At 38.8% G+C, this 27,664-nt stretch overlaps 1 protein-coding gene across 1 annotated transcript in view; it reads right to left on the bottom strand.

The window, feature by feature from the left end:
* SLC6A11 (solute carrier family 6 member 11) overlaps positions 1-27,222 on the bottom strand; it is a 106,167-nt gene extending 78,945 nt beyond the window's left edge. The window contains exons 1-5 of the mRNA XM_037386047.1: positions 26,992-27,222; positions 26,295-26,525; positions 22,118-22,252; positions 21,816-21,956; positions 20,283-20,373 (exon numbers count right to left, since the gene is read on the bottom strand). Coding sequence (XP_037241944.1) covers positions 20,283-20,373; positions 21,816-21,956; positions 22,118-22,252; positions 26,295-26,514 — 587 coding nt within the window. The 5' untranslated portion in view covers positions 26,515-26,525; positions 26,992-27,222. The remainder of the gene's footprint in view (positions 1-20,282; positions 20,374-21,815; positions 21,957-22,117; positions 22,253-26,294; positions 26,526-26,991) is intronic.
* Positions 27,223-27,664: the final 442 nt, after the last annotated feature.

The following is a 27,664-nucleotide window of genomic DNA, read 5'->3' as shown; positions in this document are numbered from 1 at the left end:
GAGGAGGGAGAGAGGTTACACAAACTCTTTGCAATGTAGTGTCACGTGCTTAAATGTAAAATTACTGCCACCTCATCCACATTTTCTGCTCACCCAGTAACTAGACTTATTCATCAAAGCTTCTGCCATCACTGACTTCGGGAGAGAAGTGATCTATCATGGAACACCCTCAGCTAGCTAAGACCTGCAAAGAACCTGAAGAACTGTCATCAAAATGCGTTCAAAAATGAAGAGAGGTATAGCTTTTAACGAAGGATACGTTTTAATCAAGAGCGGGAAGCACACATTTTGTATCTACAGTCTAGATTTGAAAATAACATCACTGAGCCATAATTTTACAGAAAGGCTGATTAAATAGATACTTAAAATTCAAGTTGATCTAAGCAATTTGCCAGATGATATCATGTGGAATTCAACTTAGGGTGACACCCACCCTCTTTATAAATTCTCATTCAAAAAGCAGAAGAAATCCTTGAATTCTTAGCTCACCTTGAATATTAGGGTGTCACTTGCAAAAGAGCCAAGACAAAAAAGTGGTATAATATGATTAAACAGGGTCTAAGGAACAAAATACCAATGAGTGTGTGCTGACAACAGGCTATGGATAACCATGTTGAAAGACACATTAAGAATGAACAGTTCACCACAGAAACCTGATGGCAAAGCAAAGAACAAGTAGCAGAGACACCTATTTTGATTGCAGGTACTAAAAAGTCTCTTTTTAACCAAAAACGTTTTATAGATGGACTAAAAAGCCTTAAACTATAAATTACTGTCATGGAAAAGAACTAGCCAATAAATATCTTGGCTTTCCTGTTCCTCATCTGGGCACCAGTGTTTCCATGCAAAGCCTACCAGACTAACTATCTTGACCCCCCAGCAAGATTTCTGACCTAGCAGGATTAAGGAGGAAGAGTTTTGACAAATGCAGCTACTAATATCAAGAAAACATGGTTGTAGAGTAAACACTCTGACCTTTTTCAACCCTATGAAAAGAAAGCAGCATATTATTAGCCTGTTAGCACATAGCATAGTGTATGGTCAGCACATCTATATACTATATACCAGTAATATGGAAATGACAGTTTTGTTGTGAGACTATACATATCCAACCGTTCTACAGTAACACACAAGTGTATATTACCTATAATTTTCAGTTTATAGCTGCAATTGATTTTTTTTTTTAATATTACTATATTGATTTAAAGATGCAGGTTAGAAAGAGATTGGTCCAAGTTCAGTTTGAACTTCACAATCAGATTGAGAGAAAAATCACAAGACAAGCAGAGGCAGCCTAAAGATTTTTGTCTTGCTTAGAAAGGCTCTAATTTTTATTTTCAAATTACATACTACATTTTAAATTATTTTTTAATGAAAAAGAAAACTAAACCAAAAAAATATGCAGAAAAAAAAACCCACCAAAAACCACCAAATTGTTTGTGTTTGGGCCACAATAATCATGAAATGCAAACTTTTTTCATTTAGCTTTATTTTCATTGAAAAATAATAATGAACAGATTTCCTTATGTTTCAACCAAATCATCTCTCTTTTTCTTTTTTTTTTTTTCTGGCTATTCAGTTATTATTTATGTACACATGCACCTAAACATAAGTAGCATTTCTTTCCCAAAACTGGGAGGTGTGCGCACATGTAAGACAGCTGCAGTAACAGAAAGCAATGCCATGGAGGAATCTGTAAGCTTACTCAGCTACTGGATGCCGTAGAGCCATGAAAGATAGCGCTCTGCCTGCGCTAGGTATTACAAGTAGCTACTTGCCAGTAGCACACCATGGATATCACTGTGCTGCGGTGGTACACGAGCCAGCCAGTTCAGACAGCTTGGAACCTCAGCAGCAGACCCTGTCTTCATGACAAAACCTGCTACAGGGCAAACCCCCAGCAACAGGAGCGGCTGCTGGAGGACTGGTAAATGTATTTGAGACTGGCAACCTCCTCACTTGAAAATTTGTGCATATCTATGTGGATGAAGAACTGCATCACATCCATCACTGGTTCCCCTGAATTCCACCTGCCTCGTCTCACAGTACCTCTCAATACTCATGTCCTGCAAACAGTTACACATAGGACTACAATCACTCCTCAACTTCCACACCTGTGAATGTGTCAATTGAGATATCAAACTTTATTCAGCTGTCTTGTAGCACAGTTGCAAACTGTGTGCTGTGGGAAAAAGGCATGGGGAGCTTTCAATAATGATTCCGCTGTGCTGCCACCACGTTGCAAAATAGCAAGCATGATGGAAGTGTACAACTGATCCATAGCGTACTCGGGACTCAAACAGAGCTTGCAGAATTATATTAGACTCGCACCATAATCCAAATCAAGCTGTCAAAGCAATCCATTTCAGCAGCCAGTCACTTGAATTACTACGCTGTTCTTCCCTAACTGCATAAGAACTTCTTAATAAATGTTATTACTCTCTCTCTCTCACACTTAGAATGTTTCACACACCAAAAGATACCTTTGTCTTAAGAACACAATTCTCAGTGAAGATTCAAGATGAGGATTTTTAAAAGCAACCAGTTTCTGAAAACTGTCTGAAGAAAGTCAATGCTCAGCCTTTTCTGAATGCTCTGTGAGAAGTCTCAGATAGCTGAGACACCTCCCTTACCCATCCAAAAAAACCTTGGCCTGATTCTTTTGCATGGAGTGTCATAGAAAGTAAATGGCAAATTAATGGCTCAACAAAATTATCCCTGCTGCTCCCATTTAAAAAAGGCATGGTGCTAATCAACTTGAACTGTTAGCACCATGAGTACTTAAATATACTGAAGTGCTGTAAATGGTTGTGTATTTTCTTTGTTCAAGCAGAACAAAGGTTTAGTGCTTCCCTTAGAAAGTAAGCACTAAGTCCAGAACCTATAATTAAACTATAACATACAAGGTATGCAATGAATAGATTCAAGGAAGAGAAAGTCTTGCGTAGAGGCTAGCAGTGATTTCCTCAGCAGGCACCACACGGCTCTCCCCAGTGCCAGGGCCTTAGCTCTCCTGAAACCACCTGAAACCGCCGCAGCAGCAGGAGGTTTTGAAAGGCGGTGGCACGCAGCACATGACGGTCTCACAAAGCCTCAGGTCAGTCTCACTGTAGATACCCGCATATCTACTCTTATTCAACGTCAATAAAACAGAAAGGGGGAGCATTTTAAAAATACATGATTCTCCTCCTGCATCCAAAAAGTGAGGTTGATGTATTCAGGGGTCAGGAGAGTTGATCACAGCTTCTTGCTTCTCGGCAGTTTAGCTTCCATCTAAAAGCTGCCCTAACCTTGCATAAATCACACAAACAAAACCAGAAAGAGTGTAGCCTTCACTATAAGTCCCCTACACTACCTTCTTCTCCTTATCTCTTAATGCAGGGAAAGAGAATGAACGGCAGCAGTGAAAGTGGTACTTTCAGTTTTGAGGTAACAAGCATTTGAAAAAGAGTAGTTCTATAGTAAGATCTATAGCTCAACTGGTTTAATTCATACTTGCATGGAGGGAAAAAAAGTAATCTTTTCCCTTATATATGTATCAAGACTTATTAAACCTAAGGATCTTCAAGAAAAATCCCCCAAAATTAAATGAGGGGAAATACTTTAACAGTATTTCATTGGAATGCCTTGAAACTTTATCATTAGAACTAACTACTAGTTAATTACTACTCTTAACTACTACTTTTTAACCACTGCCACTGTCTTAAGGCCTAAACATACTTACCTTCAAAAAAATACTGCAAACTCATCTACCTTGCAGGGCATTTAGGGGAAAGAGAGTGGATTCAGGAAGGCTATCTAATGTTCTCTTAATAAATGAAAGTTTCCAGAAAGCATTGTACTTTTAAATAAATACAAAAAAAAAAAAAATCAACAATAATTCTGATAGAAAAAAGCCCAAGAACCTAGAGGACCACTGTAGCTGCCAGTACGACAAACTGGAGGTAGCTATACTGCATTTTCTGCCAACAACTTAAGACTATGTGCAACTTTGCTGAAAAAAGGTTTGTCTTGCACAGAGACCTGCAGATACAGATCATTAACGATTTTTGAATCTAATTGAAAACAGAAATTGCTGAGAGTCTGAAAAGATTTGCTGCAGGTATTGTTTGCTTTCTTGTTGTAGCTGTTTTGGGATTTTTTGTTTTGTTGTTTAAAAATACGCAGCACTTCAGTTTCTTGAACTGGTCAATAGCCTGGGAAAGAAGCCAGGGGACTGGTGGCATTTCAGCATCTTGAACAGAATATTGAGGGAAATAAGCTACATTGATATTAGGGTTAGTTTGGAATGCAAAGGTTAACTCAAACCATAGTAATGTTTTTAATTCTGTAGTAGCAAATCATTAATTCTACACAGGATATTTTGATTGTAAATAGAAAGTTGTATTTAAACCAGAGTGAATTTTTAATGTGTCTCACACCCAAAGACACACTGCGTTTGAAGGTTTCACTACCTCTAGTCACACATATAACTTGACTAAATGTTATTGAAGGAAGATTTTTACTTTTCTTACATAATACAGAAGTGATAAAAGTTACAAGAATCTAACGAATAAAAGATAAATTTAAGTGTAATAACAGGACGTATATCTTAAGGGTGGTATTCTTTATGTTTCCCATTAGCCATTAGAAATGCTGATGTTTGGTCACAAGTGTATTTACAACTAGACTGAACAAAATCATGACATTATTACTACAGTGTAGGTTTATCCTGGTTACAGCTTATAGTACCAAATATTGTAAGCCTATTTTTAGCTTACAGTTTAACTTGAATCAAAATGTAAGCAAGGATTAAAAAAAACAAACAAAAAACCATAGACAGAGTTGGTAAGAGACAACAGAGCCATAGGAAAATTGCAGCATGCTTCAAGTACACATAAAATAACATACTTAGCAAAAACCAGACAGCATACAATGACCTTTTGCTACCTACATTCCAGGAACATACTGTTGCTAATGGTTACCTCTGTTCTTCCAATTAACATCATTATATGTATCTGCGCTGGCAAAATTTAGAACAATAAAATCCTGTGAAGAAATTATTTTTAGAAGTATTATATACTTAACTGAAAATGTTTTTAATTTGTTTGAGAATGTACTAAACCACCTTTCAATTTAGTAGTTCAGTACATCTGACGGGAGGAATTCCTCTGTTGTTGGGATTGCTGTAGAGGGGCATATTATGAGATAACTGCTGCTTCTGACAACTCAATACCTGAAAAGTAACCTTTCCATCCAAATTTGAAAACGAACATTTTGAAAGCTTACAATACTACGTTACTGGCTGGGAGAACACTACATTTTCCTGGGAAAGAGTGTCTTTAATAAAGTGTTCCAATGCACAGAGTTGTACTAGGTTCTTGAATAGAAAGAGGATTGATTAACTGCTGCCAACACATTGTTGAAATGAATGTACCGGCGTACTTATTGCATTATTTCATGATTTGGAAAGCTGAAGAACAGATTCAATCTATTTGAAGAAGGTCCCTTCATGTTCCTTCTCTGATTTGGAGCAGTTTCCAAGACATTTTGCTTTAAACAAAAACCACCCAAACAGAGGCGGCAGCCTCTTGAGGTCACTTCTCCATCTGTATCTGTTCAGCCAGGAACATAGGTGGCAATGTTCCTTTTTACTCTGGGCCAGATTCTGTCCTCAGAGCATGTTGTGGGGAATGAAAGGAAAACAAAATGAAGTCACTAAGCAGCAGCAGTGCTACTGCACCGGGGTCTTTCTTATTACATGTTTTGGTATGCGCCTTTCATCATGCAGATTTTTCAGGCCCAGTCCATATTTACCTTGTGAGCCTTGTTACCATGCTCCTTGTACAAAAAGCATAACATTTGAGTGACAGTGCTGCAGACTTCCCATCAGTTTATTAGAAAAGTGTCAGTACCTTTCAGACATCCTTTATTCCTGAGTTAAGAGTTTAAATTTCTATCTGAAGACATGTTTTCCAAACTCTCATCTTTCTTTCTCTCATTGCATTCATGCAGTTAAAGGCCTTTATTTTTTTGTGAAAATACATTGGTTTGAGCATTTCATACACAAATTCAAGCATCATGTGCAAGTATACAGCTTCTGACACGCAGAAACTTGAGCAGATATTAACTGAATTCTGAAAATGGTGGGATTCAGATTCCATGTACCAGAACCCTCTCCGGATGCTTGAACTGCTAGGCCAGGGAGCTACCAGCCTCCCAGGTTCTGGTAAACACCGCCATGAAGACAATCACAGCATGGATTGCTGCACTGCCAGAAGCTTATTCAACTAGTTCGCAGTCATAAAACCATACTCATTTGTAAGGCCATAATGATTGCAGTACTTCCAAAACTCTGGAAGGCCGAGATGTTTGCTGGGAACACACGAAAAAGCAAAAGGTGACATTATTTTTGTCAGAGATGAGAGGCAGCCACTTATTTAACGTGTTTGTGAAATGCTATTTACTAATGAGTGTGGCCAACCACACAACTACAGGAATGGCTTAGAAACAGCTCTTTTGAGTTGTTTCGCCACCAGCAGCATTTGTTCTCTCTTGTCTGAATCACTGTAGCTTTCCCACTCTGATAGAGAATCCTAAAAATTGCAGGCTCACCTGACCCTGCACCCTCCCCAGGCAGTGGTGCTGTGAGTTCTTGCTCAAGTCAGTGCTTCCTCAGCATTTATGACTGCAAGCAGTTTGAAAGGATCTCTCAGGTAGTGAGACTGCTTCTTTCATTCTATGAAAACACTAAGCTCTGCTTAACAGCACGGAGTTGCCTGTACTGAAATCATCTCTCAGGGAGTTGCGACACTTCCCTGCGGCTGTCTAATCCGCACTAATTCTTGTCTAATTTGGAAGAGAGGATGATCCATGCATCTGGGCTGCATAACCTCAAAGGTGGAAAAGGAACAGCTTAAGAGGAACAAAAAGTTTTGAAAGAATGCTTATTTTATAATAATACATAAATATACAGGCAGTTATATTTCAGAGAAGGCTCTATCTCTTGAGTCAGTAGCCTCCAGTTTACCGACTAGACACTCTGAAACTCTCATAAAGTAAGGAGTAATGGCTAAGAGAAGGCGAGTTCACCCACCTTTCTTTGAATATAGGGAAAGTAAAAAACCAGTATTAAACAGCATACAAGAAGCTAAAGATTTTCAACAGCCTTCTCCACTGCCTTAGACACTCATATGATAACTTTTGATAATGGTACTCATATGATAAACTTAAAAAATCTGTGCTGAATGCTAAAGGATATAGAACTATGAAACCAAAAGGCTAGCAGTTAAGTTTGTAAAATTCTCAGGGCTTTTCTCTAAATCTACATATACTATATATAGGACAAGGATTTTCCTTCAATAAAATGAACATTAAAAGGGTTTTCTTGTTACTTTTCTGCCCAGTTTATTACTGTATTTATTACTTGTACTGTTTTCCAAGGTTTCTCTTCTCTGGCATAGTTCATTACCTCTCAATACAAGAAAATGTAAAGAATGGTACAATATTGTCTTAGGCAATAGGTATAGCAACATTCTATGTGCTAGTGACATCAAATCTGTGAAACATTTTTCAGTTTTAAGATATAAATCATACATCCTGTTCTATACTTTACAGGACTATATATTATCAGGTAGCTGCCAAATAAAGTAAAGGAGGCTCTCTGAGCTCCACTTAGTGAACAACACTCAACAGAATAAAGAAAAAAAAAAATCATAGAAGAGAACCTACCTGATGCAGGACTTAAGACAAAAATGTGTGGGAGGCCTCTCCCTTTTACAGGAAGGGAACACGTATTTTAACAGGGATAACCTTTATAACGGTAAGCCCTGGAGTATAATATATACTATATACTATTCCTATACTGCATATAATATACACTGCATTGCCCATATGAACTTTGCCCATCAAAACTTGGCAACACGTATGACTTGGGCTGCATGTTAATTTCATTCTGATCTCACTTGCATCCATATTATACAGTCTCGAACCTCAGTAGGAATGAAGGAAGCAAGCATTCAGAAGACACACTGCATGACTGGCTAGTGCATGAACCCTCCTTTGGCTTGCTAACCTGCAACGTGACAACAACGTGGGAAAAATGACATACCGAATGACATGTCGATAATGTTAATACCATATAGTGGGGCATATCTTTGAGAAAGAGAATGCCTTAAAAAGAAAGGATCCTTTTCAGACTATCTTTTTTCCCTTCTAGATTCTAACATTTACAAAACTAGTAATGGTCTGGTTGTGTCAGGTTCTTACCCAGTGCAGAAGCACGGTAATCACTGAAGCACCTCCAGAATGAGCATGGATACAACCACAAAGTTGAACAAAGGTAATCTTCCAGTGAATTTGTAGCAGATGTAGTCACTAAAAGTTTATGATCTTTGAAATGAACAGAGAGAGGAGTACAGGTGCCAAACTACCACTGGAAGTCACTATGAGCTGACACTTTCACTTCCCTGAAAGTTACATATCCAGAACTGACGAAGGATACAGAATCTGTGTGTTGTACAAACCTCTCTTTTTAAGGTTTCACGTAAACTCTAAAATAGGAAATCTAACATATCCACAGATTTCTGAAAGTGCTACAAATAATCCTTGCCAGATATTGTTGGATACCCACTTGTAGTCTCCAACCATTGGTGCTCAATGATTAGAAAGATGCATTTCAGCTTTTAGCTTCTAAAACTATAAGAAAACTGCTGGAAATCCACTTAATCCATACTTGGCTATTTTTAAAAAGCCCCAAAAAACCCCACCCAAACCCCAAAAAAACCAGCAGACAGACAATTCCCAGTGGTGACATTAGCAACTATCCCTCAGCTACAGCATTATACACAGCTCTAAAATATTTACCTCTTCAGCATACTTTCTGTGACCTACACATTCTTAGTTGAGCCACATTTGCTGCTGCTCAGCCTTGTTCATTGCTCTTAAAGGCCTGACAGGGCTCGATGTTGCTCCATTTATTATCCATTTTTACACTTCTTATCAAATTAAAAGGGAAGATTAATCTCCCCTCAGCAGATTTCTCTAACATTGCTAGTACTACTTGAAAATAATGACATGTATCAACCCCTGCCCCTCATTAAAGTCAATACTCAAGTAATGTGACACTACTCTAGCAACTACTGTATATATACACATATTGATTTTTTCATTTTTTTATGTATATGTGTGTTTGCATATATCCATAGCAAGAGACAGAGACAGTGATGAAAACACCCCACTTCTCTAGCCATTCCTGACCTAGTTTCCTCCAACCTCTTTCACTGAAGTCATGGCAACTTCTCCTTAACCAAGTCTGAGAGTTTAATCCTGTCAAATAATGGTTTTGCACTGTTCCACTCACCTCTGCTCTGTAGTTTCTTGGTAGTCTTAACATATCTAATGACTCCTTCAGTCTTTTTGCAGTTTTCCCCCACTCCTCTCTGAAGGTGTCATGCAGTGACAAAAATCTAATTTTTATTCACCTTCTGAGTGACATAAACTAGTTCAGCACACAGCAGCAGCTGTGAAATGAAAGCACCTAGCAATGTAAGTCAACCTGATGGCTCCCAAAATTTGTGTTGAGCATTTTAGACAGTCTGTAGGCTTGTACTCAGTTGTTCATTCTTAACTAAAATGTTCATAAAATGGGAACTACAGACCACAGAAAATTGGTAACTGTTCCATGATTTTGTAAAGTAGTCCTTCGTAACAACCTCTTGGCTACAAACTCGCGTAAAAAATGAACAATGGTATGCTTTTATCGCTGTCATTACCCTAACATTACTCTCTGAAATTACTCTGTCAACATATTTTGTATACTCACTGGCCCTGTACTAAATCCTACCTACAAAAACACCCTAGAGTGGAAATCCAAAGGAATAGGGGGACAAGGCAGTGAAGAATGACTAATCGGTCAAAAAGAGAAAAAAGGCAACTCTAAATGCACACGAGCCATTTTGGAAGGTCGTAAGTCCTTTGCCCACATTTAGAGCTACTGGATCTTCATAATAGCACTTGCAACTTACAGTACAATTCTTAATTAAATAAATTCAGATAAATTCTACTGACTCCATTTTTTATTTGTAAATGAAAACCAATAGTCAGCAGAGTTGAAATCATTAAAAATTAGCTGTTGAAGGGACTTTGTGAAGATATCAGCCATTTTCCTTTCCACACAGACAACTATACCTACATCGTTTCAAAGCCTGCACTGACTGATATTCTGTAACCTTCATATGAATTCCAAAGCAATATTTAGTAAGACTTCCTCAAGAAGTCCTCCTGATACTGCAAATCAATTTCTTTGCAGCCATATAAGAATTTAGTGGAAAACAGTGAAAAATTTACCATTTTTTTTCCCCAGTCTGTGTTCACTATTGGGTTTTTTGCACAGCAAGAACATCTCTTTTCAGCATTTAATTTGACTAAACAAAACCCCAAGCAACCACTCAACCACTCCTTTTGCTAATGCCCTGAATCTACAAAGTCATACTTTAAAAATATTTTTAGTGTCTAAACTTTTTTTTTTCCCCTTTTTTCTTGCGATTATACTTTTTCAAGAGTCAAAAATAGATACAGGCTTGCTTAACTATTTGCTTTACGCAGTAGCCTGGCCAAGATAGCCAAGAAGTGGATGTGACCGTTGTTTAACATTGTTTTCAGTTACTTGAGCATCTTTAAAATTCTTTGCACCAAGGCCCTTAAGATTCTCTAATTTCAAGACAGTAAGCAAATCTAATGGGCACATTCTTTGACAGTTGAAAGTGACAGTCTATTATTTACAAAACCACATGCATATTTAAAATATTCCAGAGGTATTGAAAAATATGGCTTGGGAGAGTTACATGCTATTTGTTTACACATCTAGACTTGCAAACAGAATTCCCATTGTAAACTGGTGGAGAGAACATTACTGGGGAGGGCAAAACACCAATGTAACTTTTCGGCTTGTCCTATGCAAGACATCTCTCTTCTGTAAAGGAGCTACTGAGGTGGACTAATTGGTTTCAGGCAGCAATTGCCACGAACTGTATCTTGCTTTTAGTTTTCTATAGGATTTAAAAGTTTGTTTAGATACAAGTGTAGGAGGCTATGCATAATAATTCTTAATGAAGGGATGAGATCACTTTGGTATTTGTACAAAACCAGATGCAACTGAAAGGCAGCCTTTCAGCGGAGATCTTCTCTTATATAAGTAACAAAACAAAAACAAAAAACCACACCAAACATCCCCCCCCCCCCCCCCAAAAAAAAAAAACCCACAGCACCTACAAGAAACCAATTAAAATCCTAGCAAAGCCAGAAGAAACATGCCTGGTTATTTTGGCATGTTCTGCAATTGACTGATTTGGCCAAGCCTGTCATGGCACAGCTAATATTTTGCTATTTTAGACCTTTCGGGTTTTGTGGTTTTTGGTTGGTTTTGGTTTTGTTTTTTTTTTTTCCCCCCTACAAGCAAACTATGTTTCTAACAAATAATTCCTTCCCTGCAGGATCAAAAAGTGCATATATAGGTATATATGTCTTTAAACATACATTTCTAAATTAGCAACAGTGAAAAAGCCCTTAATGCTACTAATTCTTAAAAAAAGTTTAGCATTCTTCAGCAAAACTGGGTATCTGAGCCAGCAGCTGCAAAAGGTCACAGTTTAAGCACGTCACTCAGATCCCTGTACATGTTTTCCAACTATTAGTAGGCAATAATATCATTGCTAGAACTTTTACAATTGTGTAATTAAGGGTTATTTTAAATAGCTCATGTATGATCTTTGCTACAAAAATGTAATTTCTATTTTTGCCAGCACTGCAGGCCAAAACTTTCCCATATTTTATTGTAGGAACCAACCAAATGCTACATATTCCCAAAAGACATTTTAAGTTGTAGATAGTGAAATAAATGTTTTATGAACTATATCTGAAATAACAGTCTCATTCTAAATAACTAGGAAAATAAAAAATAAAAATTGTTCATGGTACCTTCACAACCAAAGAAATGGTTATTATTACCCTAAGTACCTACAACTACTGAAGAGGAGTTTGTAATGTTTTAAAGTTAGTTTTCCAAAACTTAAAAGGTGTGTCTCCTAACACCAAATTTTTATTATTTAAAACTTTCCATTACAGAATCTTGTTTCCAGATACAGATATATTTATTCAAACTCCTACGGTTTAAGCAAACTATTTTATGATGATTACTTTCAAAAATTTTAATGGTAATTTTTGGCTTCACCCAAAACACAGACATAGGAAAAAAATACTTATTGCAATAACCTGACACTTGACTTATCATTGAAGAAAAACAGAAAAGTTCGCATTGCCAGACGTCATCAGGATACCGACAAAAACCTTCCTAGAATCCTCCATCAAAATACTTTAATGCTGCATACTTACTACTAACTTTGCACAATTTAAAGACATCTGGAAGAAAAAACCCACACACAGAGGACTGGGAGTTAGCAAGACTTGAAGATAAACTGGACTGAGAATGTCTGGACAAGGAGGCCAGTTTCGCACACTAACAGACAGGCATGAGGAGAGGAAGAGAAGCAATGAGCAGAAGGAAGAACAGTCTTGTAGAGGAATGAAGCTGGGTTAATTAGCATTGGTAATATACAGCTGTGGGCTGGCTTCAGGGGCGGTGGGTTGGCTGATGTAGACAAGGTGCAGCTGTGGCTGGTTCCGTTAAGGGGTTGAGAGCCAATGAAGAGAGAGCAGCCGAGGAAGAGAGGGGAGGAAGAAGCAGAGAGAAGAGAGTGGGCCCTGGATGAGGTGAGATGAGAAGGCAGCAGAGGGACTGTATGAAGAATGTACTGGTATGAGATGGTAAAAGACCTTGTTGCAGCTTGATAGTTTGGGGAGTGCTGCAACGCAGTCTGTGATTAGCTGGCCAATGAATTTAGGGAGCAGATGAAAAATGTTTAGGGAGTTATAAGACCATAGGTGGGTGAGCAACTATCCTGACACTAGATGCAAGTTTGGGGTGTGGACAGCTGGCTGTATAAAGTGACTGGGACTAGCTGGCTAGAGGTGGAAAGCAGTAATACATCCAATTTGGAGACAAGTTAGAGGACAGTTTGAACTGCCCAAGAAAAGACTAGGATGAATTACAATCCAGAGAAAAGACAGCAGTAGGAAGTATACGTGGGAATATTAGGATTGGATGTAATCCTAGGGCAGGATACTAAAGTAGATGGTTGTGGTGGGGATGCCAGGCAGACACTATCGTTGAGCAGGGAGTAACAAATCAACTGTGGAATTAAGATAAGAACTGCGATAGCGCACCAGTGTCCCAGAAGCATGCTGACATCTAGATTCCATCTGAACAGACCTTTCAAAGTTTCTGGAACTAAGATTAGAAACATGAGGAATGAAGAGTTGATTTGCGCAGAGGGAAGAGGTTAGGATAGGAAATGAACAATTTAAAAGCTACCCCATCATGCTGGAAACCCATATTCATAGCCCTTCCATACCCTAGAGCCTATGAAGTTCTCTACCAAGAGAACTCCCTAGCTATCACATGTCCTGCTATTCTGCAGTAGGTGGATTCAGAAAAAGCTTTCACTCTCTCCTGTTAGCACTGTGTATAAACAATTAAATATTTATTGGCATAAAGACTGGAACTGGATAGTCTAACTATTAACCTATAAAGTATCAGAACAGTTTCCCTCAGTCCTTCTTGTCCTCACATATCCCCTTCAATCTAAACCATCTAAACTAGTAGTGAGACAGAGGGAGAATAATCCTTCTGGCCAAGGCACCTGAGAAGCAAGATGTTAGCATCCCAGTCTATGCTCCACAATTACTTAACTTTTATACAAAGCAGAGCAAGATCAAGAAAAGACGGTGAGATTCCCACCCATACAGAAGAGTGGAATATATGTATTCAACTTCTTTCAAGCAAAATACAATGAAGAGAGTCTTCTAAATACTGAGTAATTAGACTAAAGATGACAAAGTTATTTTTAAAAATAATTTTCTTGCAAGTGCTCAAAAAATATTTTGTTCGGAATGAAATCGCAATTACTTGTTTCAAGCAAATATTACTGTGTCTTTAACTTTTTTTAAATCTTCATCTTTGGACAAAGCTGACTCAAATATTTTCTGGTTTGTTAATTGAAATAAAATGTGTGCAATCCTAATGCTAAATAGCATGAAAAAACGTCTTGGGCTCCTCATATGTCTTCCTTTTACTCTCTCTGTAGCTCAGATCCCCTTCTGTAAATAGGAATAATTTGAACTGATCAAGATTTTTGTGAAGATCAGTGAAAGTGTAAATAATCATGAAAACTGTGACTGTAAAGACATTGACATCATGAGTACCCTAGAAAGCCTTGATTGAATTAATAACATTGTCAGCAGAACAGGAACTTAATGAGGATATAAACCAAAAGGAAATGAACAAATAGAAAAACAACAACATATTGAATACCTGCACAGTGTTTCCTCCCTATCCATACTCTAGCAAAACCAAAGCAGATCTATTAAGTGGTTCTTCAACTAAAGAAATCTATACCCATAAAAGATGTGAACTTAAAACTGCACAGCCTTACTTCCAGTATTTCCTAATAATCAAATACTTGACTTTGCAACTTTTAAGGTCATTTTGTCTCCATAGTAAAAACAATACGTATAAAGTCCATCTGCCTGGTTTAGGGTAACATTTATCCCTCAATATTAAGAAATCAGCTTAGCATTTTGACACCTATCCCATTTACTTCTCTCAACCGAAACCAAAGTCAGTGGTTTTGAGGCAAAACCAGATGAAAAGCTCATGCGACTATAAACAAAAAGCAATTTTCACACGGCCTTTTATGAACCAAACAGAAATGAGCAAGTCTGGCACAACTTGATGTTCTACAAGACATGTACAAAGACCCTAGTTCTGAGAGGTGCAGAAGGTCTCTGGGTACTGAGCACTGCAGGATGAGTCTCAACTTCCTAACGACTTTTCATAGGGTAGTGGGGATTAACCACAATGTGACTCCTGCAGTCATTTGCAGCCTGAATGAAACAGGAAAACTCTCTTTGACTTTGCAAGGAAAGGGATTGTGCCTTTTCCTTTTTGCTGAGAACAGTCCCTTTTCTTTTTCCCTAGACAAAAAAATGGTTTTTTCTCACTATGCTTTTCTTGGAAATGCTAAGGAGGTGTCACCCCCTCCAGAGAATGACAGGCCAACAAGTTAGACCTTCTTTAACAGAGGACTAAATTGTTGTTACACAGCCAATAAAAAAAACCTATTGAGGTGGAATCAACCACAAAACCATGGGTCCTCTGTCTGTCCAGCTCCCTTCCCAGGCACTAGAAACCTCAAATTCCTGACCATGGTGACAGACTGGAGTAGCAGCCAAAAGAGCCCACAGACATAGCTGCTGCCCCTGTACCTGCCAGACAATTTCCTCTCCTAGGAAAGCATCAGAACAATGGAGCAGAGTATCTTCTCCTCGCTATTCTGTTTCCCAGGCTATAAATATAGCCTCATCCATGGCCACAGCTCTTTCATGGGACTGCTTTAATACATCCAAAATTGTCAAGACCTCTGTTACTACCTCTGCAGCTACCACTATTAACAGTTTAAAGTTTGGACACTAGAAAATCCATGTGCCATACCCAGAAATTAGGATTACTATTTTTTTCTTAGAAAATCATTAATCAAGCTATATGATAAGGATGAGAGAAACACCATAAATGGTAGTTAACTGGGCAGTCTCTGAATGCTGGGCACTGTTATGAAATGAAAAGTGAAGTTTCAGGCTCTTGCCTGTCATTCTTTCAGAGGAGCATAGACAGGTTTGGGCTTAAAGATCACCCAGTTCTACTCCCCCGACAGGGACACCTCCCACCAGCCCAGGTTGCTCCAAGCCCCGTCCAGCCTGGCCTTGAACACTGCTGGGGACGGGATATCCACAACTTCTCTGGGCAACCCGTTCCAGTATCTTGCCACCCTCACAGTAAATAATTCCTTCCTAACATCTAATCTAGATCTATTCTCTTTCATCTTAAAACCATTCCAGCTTGTCCTATCACTACACACCCTTGTAAAAAGCCCCTCCCTTGGATTTGGCATTACAATTTGAAGAAAAAGTGAATTTCAGTTAATTCAGCTGCTTACCTTAAAAACTGCATATGCAGATGGAATGTGAAACTTCTCAAGGCTATGGCTTGCAATGTCTTTGTAAGCAAGGTAAGAAATCCTTAACCTCCTAATTTTTCCCAGAGTTATCAACAGTGGCAAGTCCGCTAACTCAAATGAAGTCTTAAAACCAACAGGGACAGACATTTCTAAGCAGGAAAAGAAGTAAAGAGGCTCCAAACTCCCAGATGTTGCCTGCTGCTCCTCCAGCAGGATCAGACCATTTTCACTGTATAGCTATAGGTAAGTATATGAATTACAGGCTCAAAAATTATATTAAGTTTTAAGGTCCTTGAACATACAACGAGATTCTCCTGAATGTACCAAAAGGAAAATAGGACCTACTGCAGTACTTACCTCTAAAGTCTCCTTTTTCTCTTTTTTTTTAAACAAACCAACAAACAATAAATAGGCCTTCACTGTCTGTGTAAGCCAGCTATCAAAGCTGGTAGAGAACGTTGCATTATCAGAGGAAGTGCGAATATACTTGCTTGTGTAGCAAGGAAACAGTATCCTCTGCAGAGACCTGAAGAAACGTAACTACTCTGCATGCCAGAAAAGCTCCATAGTACTGCAAAGTTATCTTCCCAGTCATAACTGCAAGTTGGGCAAGTTGCTGTCTGACTTCAGCAATGGGTTTAGGAGTAGCCAAAGCCACAAAACCAATAAAAGCTAGAAATGTATCAGAGACTGAAGCCTTTATTTGCAGTCCTCAAACCAACTAAGGATTTTGATTTGCTTCCAGTCACAAATAAACAAAGGCTGAGCCTTCTAGCCTAGATGATGGAAAAGACCTAGTAGTACTAGTTAAATGGGGAGAAAAAACAGACAGAAAGAGATTCTTTCTCAAAGCCAGCAGACATCCTTCCGAGCCCGGTGTATTCATTTACTCCCATGCGCCTGAACAAAACCAAATCCAGCTTGTGCCCCTGCTACTAATCTTTGCTGATATTTACATAATACCAGTCTAGTCTGGTGCATGATACATAGCAACCTGTATAGCCCTCAGCGTTATTAACTCTTAGACTGAGGGCACTAGGCTTGAAAGAAACACATAGCACTGCTAAAACGTGCATTTGTGTAAATACTGAGTCTTCCCCAAGCATTTTTATTGGGGTTTGGGTTTTCATAAATTAAAAAAATTTGCAGATATTGTGAATACTCTAAAAGGCTGTGGTAATGCAATATGATTATCAAAAGCAAGATAGAACATCAGGCTGGCAGTTTACAAATGCAGTATTTAGTTCCACATGTAAATGAGATCATATGCAGTAAGCAAATAGGATCACTATTCACAATAATTGCCACTCCAATATACATGTCATCTCAAGAGTAGATGTTAACAGAAAAAAAACAACACCCACACACAAAAAACCAAAACAAAAACCAAAACCCCAACCAAAAACACAAACCCCAAACTTTTTTCCCCCAGCTGACCCCTTACACAATAAATGGGCTTTAAGTGGCCACAACTTTGAGAAACTTCCATTGCAGACTTGACACTGCAGAGCAAAGCGTAAATGTTTTGAATGGTGTGGCTGTTCAGAAGAAATTTAAGAGCCTCCCCCTTCCCTTCACGGGCATCTACTTAATTAATTGTAAGGAACCTGGTCGTTATGCAAATGAATTTAGTCCTGTGATTGGACTGAAGATTCTCACACACTATCCACATGAGCTATGAAAATACCAAGAAGTATCTGCTCTGTGCAGTCTACCCCATCAATTTTCCTTTTACTATTTGTTTCAAAAAGTGTCTTACAATAAATGACCCCAGAATTTATAAAGGAATAAAGCAACATGATGTGAACAAGACCTCTGGCTAAGTGAAATAACATCTACAGACTATAAGATTACTTGCTGGACAAATTAACTAGTTTAGTAACACATTTACTTCCTATTAACTACTCTGATCTGCACTGCATAATCTATACACAAAGAACTCTACTGTGCATTTGTCTAATATATTTAAGATATATAACTTCATTATAAACTTCTGTTCATTCCAATTAGTTATTTTAATGTAAAATCAGTCCTGATATTTAATAAAGCTCATTGTTCCACCTCTAAACTAGTTTGTTACGTCTATTTTGAATTTTGAAGCCATGTAACGTCATATCTACTTAAATTTTAACAAGGCAAATATCTTCCTCAGGAGGAAGAGAGTATATTCATTTTCCAAGTGTGAAAAGCTATGCAACTTCAGTTTTGCTTAGACAGGGAAAGTAGTTAAGTTCAATGTTTTAAGCCATTTTGGCCAGTACGCTGTTAGGATTATGGAAAGTTTGTCCACAACACAACAAAGAAGTTTCAAATAAATTATTTTATTTATCTTCTCTCAGGTTTTGTGATTTTAAAAGTTCTGGAGCGTGTCTTTTCAACTTTGTATACACAAGACTGTAAAACAAGTTATAGAAAAGGCTAAATCTGATTAGCTCTTCCAGTTTCATAATTCATTCCTAACTCAACCAAAATCAGGTAGGCAAATATTTTGTCCAAAATTTGAAGGATTTAAAGCCCACTGTGACTGGAATCCAAGTTCAGCTATAGAATCTTTTTTTAGCTTCATTTTTAGAGAATTCTGAGAAGGGGACATGCTTAAAATGCACCCGTGTGTGCATCAAAATAGCACTGACACGGGTACTTGGACAGTCTAAATATAAGCACTAACAAAAAAAAACCAAAATCCTAAAAACATGAGAATATAAAACTTAGTCTGCACCCTCCATATAATTCAACTGAATGTTGCCTGTTTCTCTGGATAACTGGAGTTACCATTAATTGCTGAGTTTTTAATATTGATGAATACACAAAGAAGCACAGCGAATAAACAAGGCCAGTACTGGAGAAAATACTTTGTTAATTTACTCTAATTATATGAAATCTTTGTTTTGGTTATCCCAAAGAACCGTAAGATCTCTTTGTTAAAATTATGAAGTCACAGCAATAAGAGATGCCACCTCAGAAATTCTTGTTTATTCTGCAATATTAACTGGGAAATGGGTAGAGCAGGTATATTTTGATTTAATGTGTTAGGTGTTACGATTATTGAGAATTTTAAGAGAAAATAAAATTACAATTTTAACCACATAATGTATGCATTTTCATGCCTTGTTCAGATTTATTTTGGCTTGGGGGGGGGGGGCATTTTTAAATAAAACATTATTTACTGAAGCAACAACTACGACCCATGAAGGCTAATGTAACTGATGTAGCAAGAAAAAGAGGTTCAGAGGCAAAGACAATAGCATATGCTAACATTCAAGAAAAATATGTCAATGTAGAGTTGTCCCTTCAAGCATAGTCTTTATTTATGGCCCTTTCAAAGTGTAGCTAATGCTGTCCCGAACATAAAACAGAGCTCTGAACATAGAGCCTCAGAATAAGGCTCTATCTTAATAAAACTAACAAGATTAGACTGGGCCTGCCTGCAAGAAATTTTAGTAAGCCAGAATTTTGTAACACACTTTGAATTGTGAGATGACTTAGTATTTAAAGTAACATTCCTTTTCCATGACTGTCTTAACACACACTACACCCTGCAAGGCACAAATATGTGACTACACATGCACCAATTTAAATATTTATAGTAAGAAAAAATATGTGTCACCACAAAAGCAGACTGTATTTTGTAGACATATAATTGTCTTCTGTTACTCTAACTGGAAATCTGAAGCAAGGAGATGAGACAGTTAAACTCTCCTATTATTATCCCTGAATAACTAACACATAGTCCTTTAAATCATAATGAGATACAGAAGTCAAAGTATTAATTAGCTCAAGCAAGGATGAAGGTGCAACTCTCAAGCTCTTTAAAAGAAGAAACATCCTGGAAAAAAACCCAAGAAATATTTAAAATCATCCTTTTCCTTTCACCTCTGCTTCCTCATTAGTATGAGTTTGAGGTTCTTCCCTCCAGCAGCAGGAGCCAAGCTCCTAAGTGGCACACTTTGTTCTATGTTCTTTCAGGATATGGAATTCCTTTCCTTGTACCCTCTAAAAACAAAAAGAGTTAAAACTCTCATCCTGACTCTCTTTGGCTGTATGAGAAAATTCCCAGTTGAACTCTTATCATTAAGTACTATAGGGTTACAAGGTACCTAATCATGTGTAAATGATCAAAATATTGGAAGATAACTTATAGTCTGGTCAAAAATAAATTTTATCTGCACTTACTCCCAGAATTCCATCACTGGAGAAGTGGCATTTTGTAAAGAGACTTGACTGCAGTTGCTCATATTAAGTTTTTGAAATTCCACACAGTTTTCTATAAAAGAACAAAAACAGAGTTTGCTATATTGACATGCAAGTACATTTCCTCTTGTCCATCATGTAAAGCTACTATTCTATAATACATTTTCTCTCTGTGGTTAAAGGATTTCTAGGTATGCTAAAATGCCACACCTCCCTCTGTAACACTAATTTGATCACCAGGATCCCAGGCCTATCCCATCCTACCCATGCAGTATGCTACAGTCTGCTACAACGCTTTCCAAAGGCACAGTTGCAATGGCAAGGACCCATAAAACATCTGAGGCAGAAGAAAGATGCTTTGAAAAACCAAAGCGATTGGGAATTACAACATACTCCTACTCCAGCTGCTGGTTCAATGGCCAATGGTAACAATTGGCTCATGAAACACTGCCAGCAACAAGTTCCCGCTTTGCCTTAATATGGCAAGTGAATAGTCACTCTGGCTTATTTTTATTATCTCCAATACAGAGAAAGGAGGTCAAGGCAGCTCAGCATTGTCAAGTTGACACTTACTATTTGAACAGCAATCAACATTGACTAAGCTGCCTTGCAGGGTTGCCAAAATTGATACTGAAGCCTTCCACATCTATTGGGCCCACGGCTAGCTCCCTGACATAACCTAAACTGCAAGATTTCAAATAGCTTTAGTTTGCTCAAAGAACACAATAATGACCAGTTATTAAAAGCCATGAAAGACAGGACAACTGGTACATGATTTGAAATCAGACAGTAATATAGGAAACAAATGCAAAGACTTCAGGAATGCGGAAATAAGGGCATCAGTATGTATTCCTCCCCATAGATGTTTGTGATCTTCACATGCAGCAAGTAGAGCATTACAGATAAAAATATCAATCAGGACAGATGCAGAGCCCTGTACTGCAAAACCTTATGAATACACACCTCATCTTTCATGGAACAGGCTACTTTGCATGCAGTAAGGATTATTTATGTGGCTAAATTTTCAGAAGTAGCTTGATGAACATTATCCCTCAACAACTGGCATTAAAAAAAGTGAATCCGAAGTTCCACATTTAATACTTTCCATTTAAACTCCTCCTGATTTCATTAGAGTGAAAAAGCAAGATTGTAACCTGTCATCAGGTCATCAGCTCGTCAGTAGAATTGACTTACTGTATTCCATGAGAATAGATATGATTGCCAATGACAGTGTTAGGATTTAGCCAGAATATCTTAAAAAATTAACAAGATCCGAAGTCTTCTTCTGCTATCTGACATTGTATTTTGCAGGAACAAATGCTTATACAATGACTGAAAACAAAAAGGTGTGAATAAGTCTTCACTCCAGGATTCCTTTATCATGGTGCAGTGTGATGCGATTGGCCCATTTCCACAGATTTTCTACCAGAACAGTTTTGTTTCTGATGTTTTAATATATTAACCAACTACTTGGAAGTATTTGTACAGCAATAATCTCTACTGAGGTCATCATACCTGTATTCCATTCATGCCCACAGGTAGCCCAAGGAAGCTCTGTAGTAAAGCAGTTAAACAAATAGAAGATAGCCCATGCTAAAATGATGATGTAATATACATTTAGATGTGCCTCTATAACTTGGGTAGCATATCCAATGCCTAGAGAAAAAAAAGAAGTGAGACAAATAGAAAACAGTTACTTTTCAGGTACTTTAAAAACCAATGCTTACCACTTTATCTTAACTTCAATTTTGATACAATTTATTTTATTTTACTTCAAATTGAATGCATTCTTCTGCAGTAGAACACAGAACTGTTACCTTCAAATAGAGGGCAAACTTTCCTCCAGCATGTAATGCCTCCTTCACTCGTAAACTGCCCCAAGGCCGTCTCCAAAAAAAATACTGGTATTCCACAGCAAATAAAAAAAACCACATATGGAATGAGGAAAGCACCTACAAGTAAACATTGAGGGGGTATTAGTTACAGTGAATACAGTTCCTTGACAGCATAGTGAGAAATTAATTTTCTTAATAAAGTAAGGATCACCTATTAGCCACCACTCAGGCATGATGCTGAAAGTGCAGAAAGTGTTTACTCCTTGCCCCAAATATCAAAAGTTAACCTGTAAACCAGTGTCTTGTACAAAAAAAGATCAAAGTTCCTCAGTATAGACTAAAGTCTGTTCATGTGTGTCTCAAACACAGAAAAGACCAGTGTTGCTCAGCCACATAGCTCCGCTGTGATCGTCACCAAGTCAGTCTACACGATCTTCTCTTCCTTGCCTTTCTCAGGAAAGCAGGGATGAAGAAGCATTATGGAAATTAAAACCAAGAAGTCCTTTGTATGTTATTTGGGTAAGCCTGATGATAAGAATCACTGAAAGGGAATGATGAAATAAACTTCAGAATTACTTACAAGAACAGGAAAGCAGGGCTTGGCCTTATCAGCTAGAAATATTAATATGAAATTGTAGCAAAATAAGACAACATCAACATTTTTGTTAGATGCTGACAGTAAACTCCAGCATAGACACTGAATAGTACAATTCAGTGCTGAAGCATTGTATACAACAACAACAAGTAATCCTTTTTTATCGATTAACACACAGAAGTAGTATTGTATTATTTAATGATTAATAGTGTTATTAGGTATGGCACCTAAAAAAACATGGCTGTGAAGTATGCCAAAGCAATGAGAGAAGATACATATGTTAGGCATAATGTCACTTGCTAATAACGTAGATTTGGGGTAATCCGTTTAGAATTGAACCTAAATAATAAGGAATAAAATACAGCCTTTTGACTACACAGAGAATCTGTTAACATATAAGGATTTGGTTTTCCTCATTCCCCCAAATCCTCAGACTTTCTGATGAGTCAAAGGATGAGGTGGAAAGCAAGCAACTAAACCAATTGGTTTAGACTGAAACAAGGAAATAAATAAATAAATACTGAGAAGAAAGCAGAAAATAACTCATTCTGCCATTTTCACTTACACCAAGAAAGTTTTGCTGGTTTAACCAGGCAGACTAGCACAGCAAAGTGCTGTACAGAATAATTTACCTGAAATTGGATGAAAATTACAGTGTTAACTGCCTAAGTTATGAGAATAAAGCTTAGTACAACATATAAAATGTTTGTATCCAGGCCTCAACCTACTTGCTCACAAACAAATAATCCCACACCACTAAATAACTTCATTTAAAGCTCCCATGAAATGACGTAAGCATCCCATCATTCATTCCATTTTAAATCAACACAAGTTACGCTAAACACATGAAAGTTTTGGTGGATGCATTTTCTCCTAGGAAGATGTGTTTTACAATAGTGTCCATCACTGCATACATTGATCAGTTCTTTACGGCACTAGCAATAGTAGCATTTTCTTCCGTCAACAGGAGTCCTGAAGGTCAATTTGATCGTTTATGAACGGCACCTTAATAGTTACCTCTCCAATATTAAATCTCCATCAGAATAGTAACTATGAACAAAGTATTTCTGAATATACTTCAGGAAAATTTCTACAACTACAAGGCAAACAGGCATCCTGTTCATAATGTTTGTTAAAAAAAAGGCAACAAAAAAACCACACCAAAACCCAAACACCAGAACACACCCACGACCTGCAACAATCAGGTTTATGAATTATTACGCTTTAGGCACTTTGATTAGAAAGGTGAGACAACTAAACACAGCTGCTTTGACTTGAAGTTTCTGTCTTCAGACCCAGCACATCAAAAGAGATCTCTTCACGAGTAGTGTCTTCCTTCAGCTAGGCAGTTTGCCTATAGATGAATCTCAGCTGCATCTCAAGCAACACAAGTGGATTTCACAAAGAATGGAATCCTTGCATCTAAAACATGCTTTCTCTGCATGATTTGCTGTGCAAACGGTTCAAACGAAATCTTAAATGCTGGGTGAACTGCTGACCAGTATCAAATCCCGCCTGGCCTGCTCATGCACACAACCATTGCAAGTTAAGCATGGCAACTTGTTGAAATTACTAGCTTTAACTATTTTTCCAACACTGTTCTACAACAGGTATACATCACGAAAATTAGAGGACACCAGGTTTCCCAGCTTGCAAAGAGACCATATGCCAAGATACACCTAATTCCAAGCATGCAAAGAAATTAATTTTCCTAAAAAGACCCATTAAATATCCATAAGAACAAAGTAAATTTATAGAAGCTTATGCCTACACTACCTGTTATGACTTGGAGTAAGTACCAGAGAGACATCAGACCTCAGGAGTTCCATACTACTGCTTCTAGGTTTGTTCTGTATCTAGCAAGTTAGGAAATAACTAGCTCATATCTTACCATTGTCTTCACTTACCACACACTAAGTAGTTTTCAGTATTTACATCTGATGTATCAAACAAGTCCAACCCTGGTCTAATTCCAGCAGGGTGTTCCAGAGAGTTACAAAAACGCGGGTCATAGACCAAGTCTTCACTGAATAAAGTTGAAGTCAATGGCAAATTTCCCATGGTCCAGGACATGACCAAATAAACCATACACACATTAATTCTATTCTTAAGGAATAGAGTGGTGATTAAGTATGATATTTAAGTAATTGCTTTTTCACCAAATCACCAAAAAAAAAAAAAGGTTAGAAATTTTTTCCACTTAATGTTATAGCCTTAAAAATTATAGCTTCACATTTTGACAACCTAGCATATTTATATGCAAATGGGCACATAAAGGTTACTGTATGAACAAGGAAATCTTCATTATATACTGAAAAAATATTTCTATCTTTTTCTCTGCGAAAGCTTTGACAATCAACAAGAAACTGTTCTGCATATCATATCCAGCATATTAATATTTATGTACTAACAGCAGTACTTGGTAGCATCATTCTGAAAACAGGCGAATTCTTGTCATCTTAGTTTTGCCAAAGCACAGCTATGCAATGAAAGGAGCCACAAACCATAAACAGATCTTCCACAGCAGTATCAGCCTTACAGAACCAGCAGACAAACTGGGCCAAAACCACCCGAGTTCAGACAACCATGCCTAGTTTTTGAGGGACAAGGGAAAGATGTTTGACACAGAACTGTTAGCCCGCAAACCCATTAGAGAACAGATCTTTGCATATCAGCCACTGAAAATACTGATTTTCTCCCTACCCATAACAGGTAGTGTAGGCATAAGCTTCTATAACACTGATTCAGGCCTTAAGGGAGGAGAACGTTGAATCCAGTCCACAGAATTCTAAACCAAATTTTTTATTTACTTTTCTTTCCTCCCCTCACTGCTTTGCAAGTCACTGCTGATATGCTTATTCTTAACCATCACATACCTTTCATTGTGTATGCATAACTATAACCAATACATGCCACATGTTGCACTTTTGTAGAAGTTAAGTCTGCTCTTTCTCTCTCAAATAATATTTGTATTCTAAATTTTATGGTGCTTTCTCTCTTCTTTGAGTAACAGGCAGCTTTTACATCTTCCCCTACCTCACTGTAGTGATTTAGGAAGAAATAAGAAAAAAAGTATGGTTGAATTAAAGAAATTTTCACATGACAAAGAAATGAAAGTATTTTTTGTAGCAGTATCAAAACCAACATTCATCCTCTCCAAAGTACACTGTTGTGAAAAATAAACTGCTCCATTATTTTCTACATCAGACAAAATTAAAGTATGCTTGGGTCTGTATTCATATGCAGAAGAAAACACACTACTACTATGATAGAACACTGGCTCCTTCCACATCAAAAATCTTAGAGAAAAAAAGATGTAAATTTACTAACATAAAAGAAACTTGTGAAAGTAAGTCACACAATATTTGGGAGGAGAAAGAAAGAGAAACAAAATATTTTTTCCTTACTTGTCAGATGCTTAATACTGCTCTATCCACATATACACCGAAATCCTGAACACATACCTCTTATTCATTCAAGAAATCACTGTAAAACATTCTTAACTGTTTATTTCCCACATGTTTATAGCAAGCTGTAAATCAACATATGATGATGCCATCTTACCTCCTCCATTCTTGTAGCAAAGATACGGGAATCTCCAAACATTTCCCAACCCAATAATCTCCCCTGCCACAGAAAGCACAAATTCAACCTTATTGTTCCAGTGGCCTCTTTCATGAACTTTCTTATCATTACTGTGGACGAGGTTGGTACTTGAGGCTTCTGGGTCCAAAGCATCGTCTGGCTTGCCATTAATTATAGGAATAGTCTTTTCAGCTGTCATGACTGTTCAGCCTAGGGGAGAACAAAAGAAAAACATACAGATGTTTTGAGCCACTTGTTAGTAATAACCTTCAATGACTAAAGAAGCCCTGCAGCCTATTGTTGGCTTATTACCTATGTAAATTTGCAGGTGAAAGTGAAGGAGGCAACTCTGTAAGGCTGGAAAAGTTGTAAAAGAAAAAAGGAAAAGGAAGGATGAAAAAATTTTACAAGGTTATGGATAGGGAGGGAAGGAGACGAAGATTTCCAAGTGAAGACAGGTAACTTAGTAGAATGACGTTGTTTTAAGGAGCAGACAGTGAAGCCTTTCAAAAATCCCTCCCCAAGCCAGGATCCCAGCTTGACCAACCTACCAGAGGGCAGCGATCAGCTGCACCTTCCAGGCACACAACCGAGAGCAGAAGAAAGGGATGTGGAGAAGGGGGCCTGAATGGTTCTGCCCTGCCTGGAGGACTAGGGGAGCTGCCAGACTACTCACCCAGGGCTCTGCCCGTGCCTGCGCGGCTGGGCGAGGGGCAGGGTCTGTGGCTCAGTGCCGGGCTCCCAGCGGACCTCCCCGCGCTCCGCTCCTCGCTCCTCGCACGGGAGGCGCGGGGCAGGGCAGGCGCCGGCGGGCAGCGGCCGCGGCGGGCAGGGGGAGGCGGGATACCGCGGGCAGCGGTAGGAGAGCAGGAGCCGGGAAGCGTCGTCCTGGTCTGCGGCTGCTGCCCTGCCGGCCGGCGGGGACAGGATGCTCCCCGCCTTGCGAAGCCGGAATTTGCAAATGCTCAGCCTTCCCCGGCGCGATGGTATAACACCGCCTCCCCCCTCCGCCCACCTCAGGCTGTCCCGCCAGCTCCCCCCTCCTCCTCCTCCACCCAGCATCACCGCCCGAGCCGCCCCCGCCCCGCAACCAGGGCTAAGCACCGGGCGGTCCCCAGCCCCGCTCCGCGCACCCCCGCGGCTCCCCGCGACACGAGGGGGAGGCGACCTGCCAGCGGCTGGCGGAGGGCCGGCGGCGGCTGCGGCTGGGGATGGCTGCGCACCTGCCGCCCGCCCTGCTGCAGTGCCCGCCGCGGCGGGAGCCCGGCCCCGCGCCTGCCCGCCGCTCCCCCGCGCTGCTTCGGGGGCCGGGGCGCTCGGGGGGGGCTGCGGAGCTCGCGGGGGAGGGG

The sequence above is a fragment of the Falco rusticolus genome, chromosome 4, assembly GCF_015220075.1.
Source record: "Falco rusticolus isolate bFalRus1 chromosome 4, bFalRus1.pri, whole genome shotgun sequence".
Classification (NCBI taxonomy): Eukaryota; Metazoa; Chordata; class Aves; order Falconiformes; family Falconidae; genus Falco; species Falco rusticolus.
Note: the sequence above shows the minus strand (reverse complement) of the source record. Positions and strands in the feature narration are given on the sequence as shown.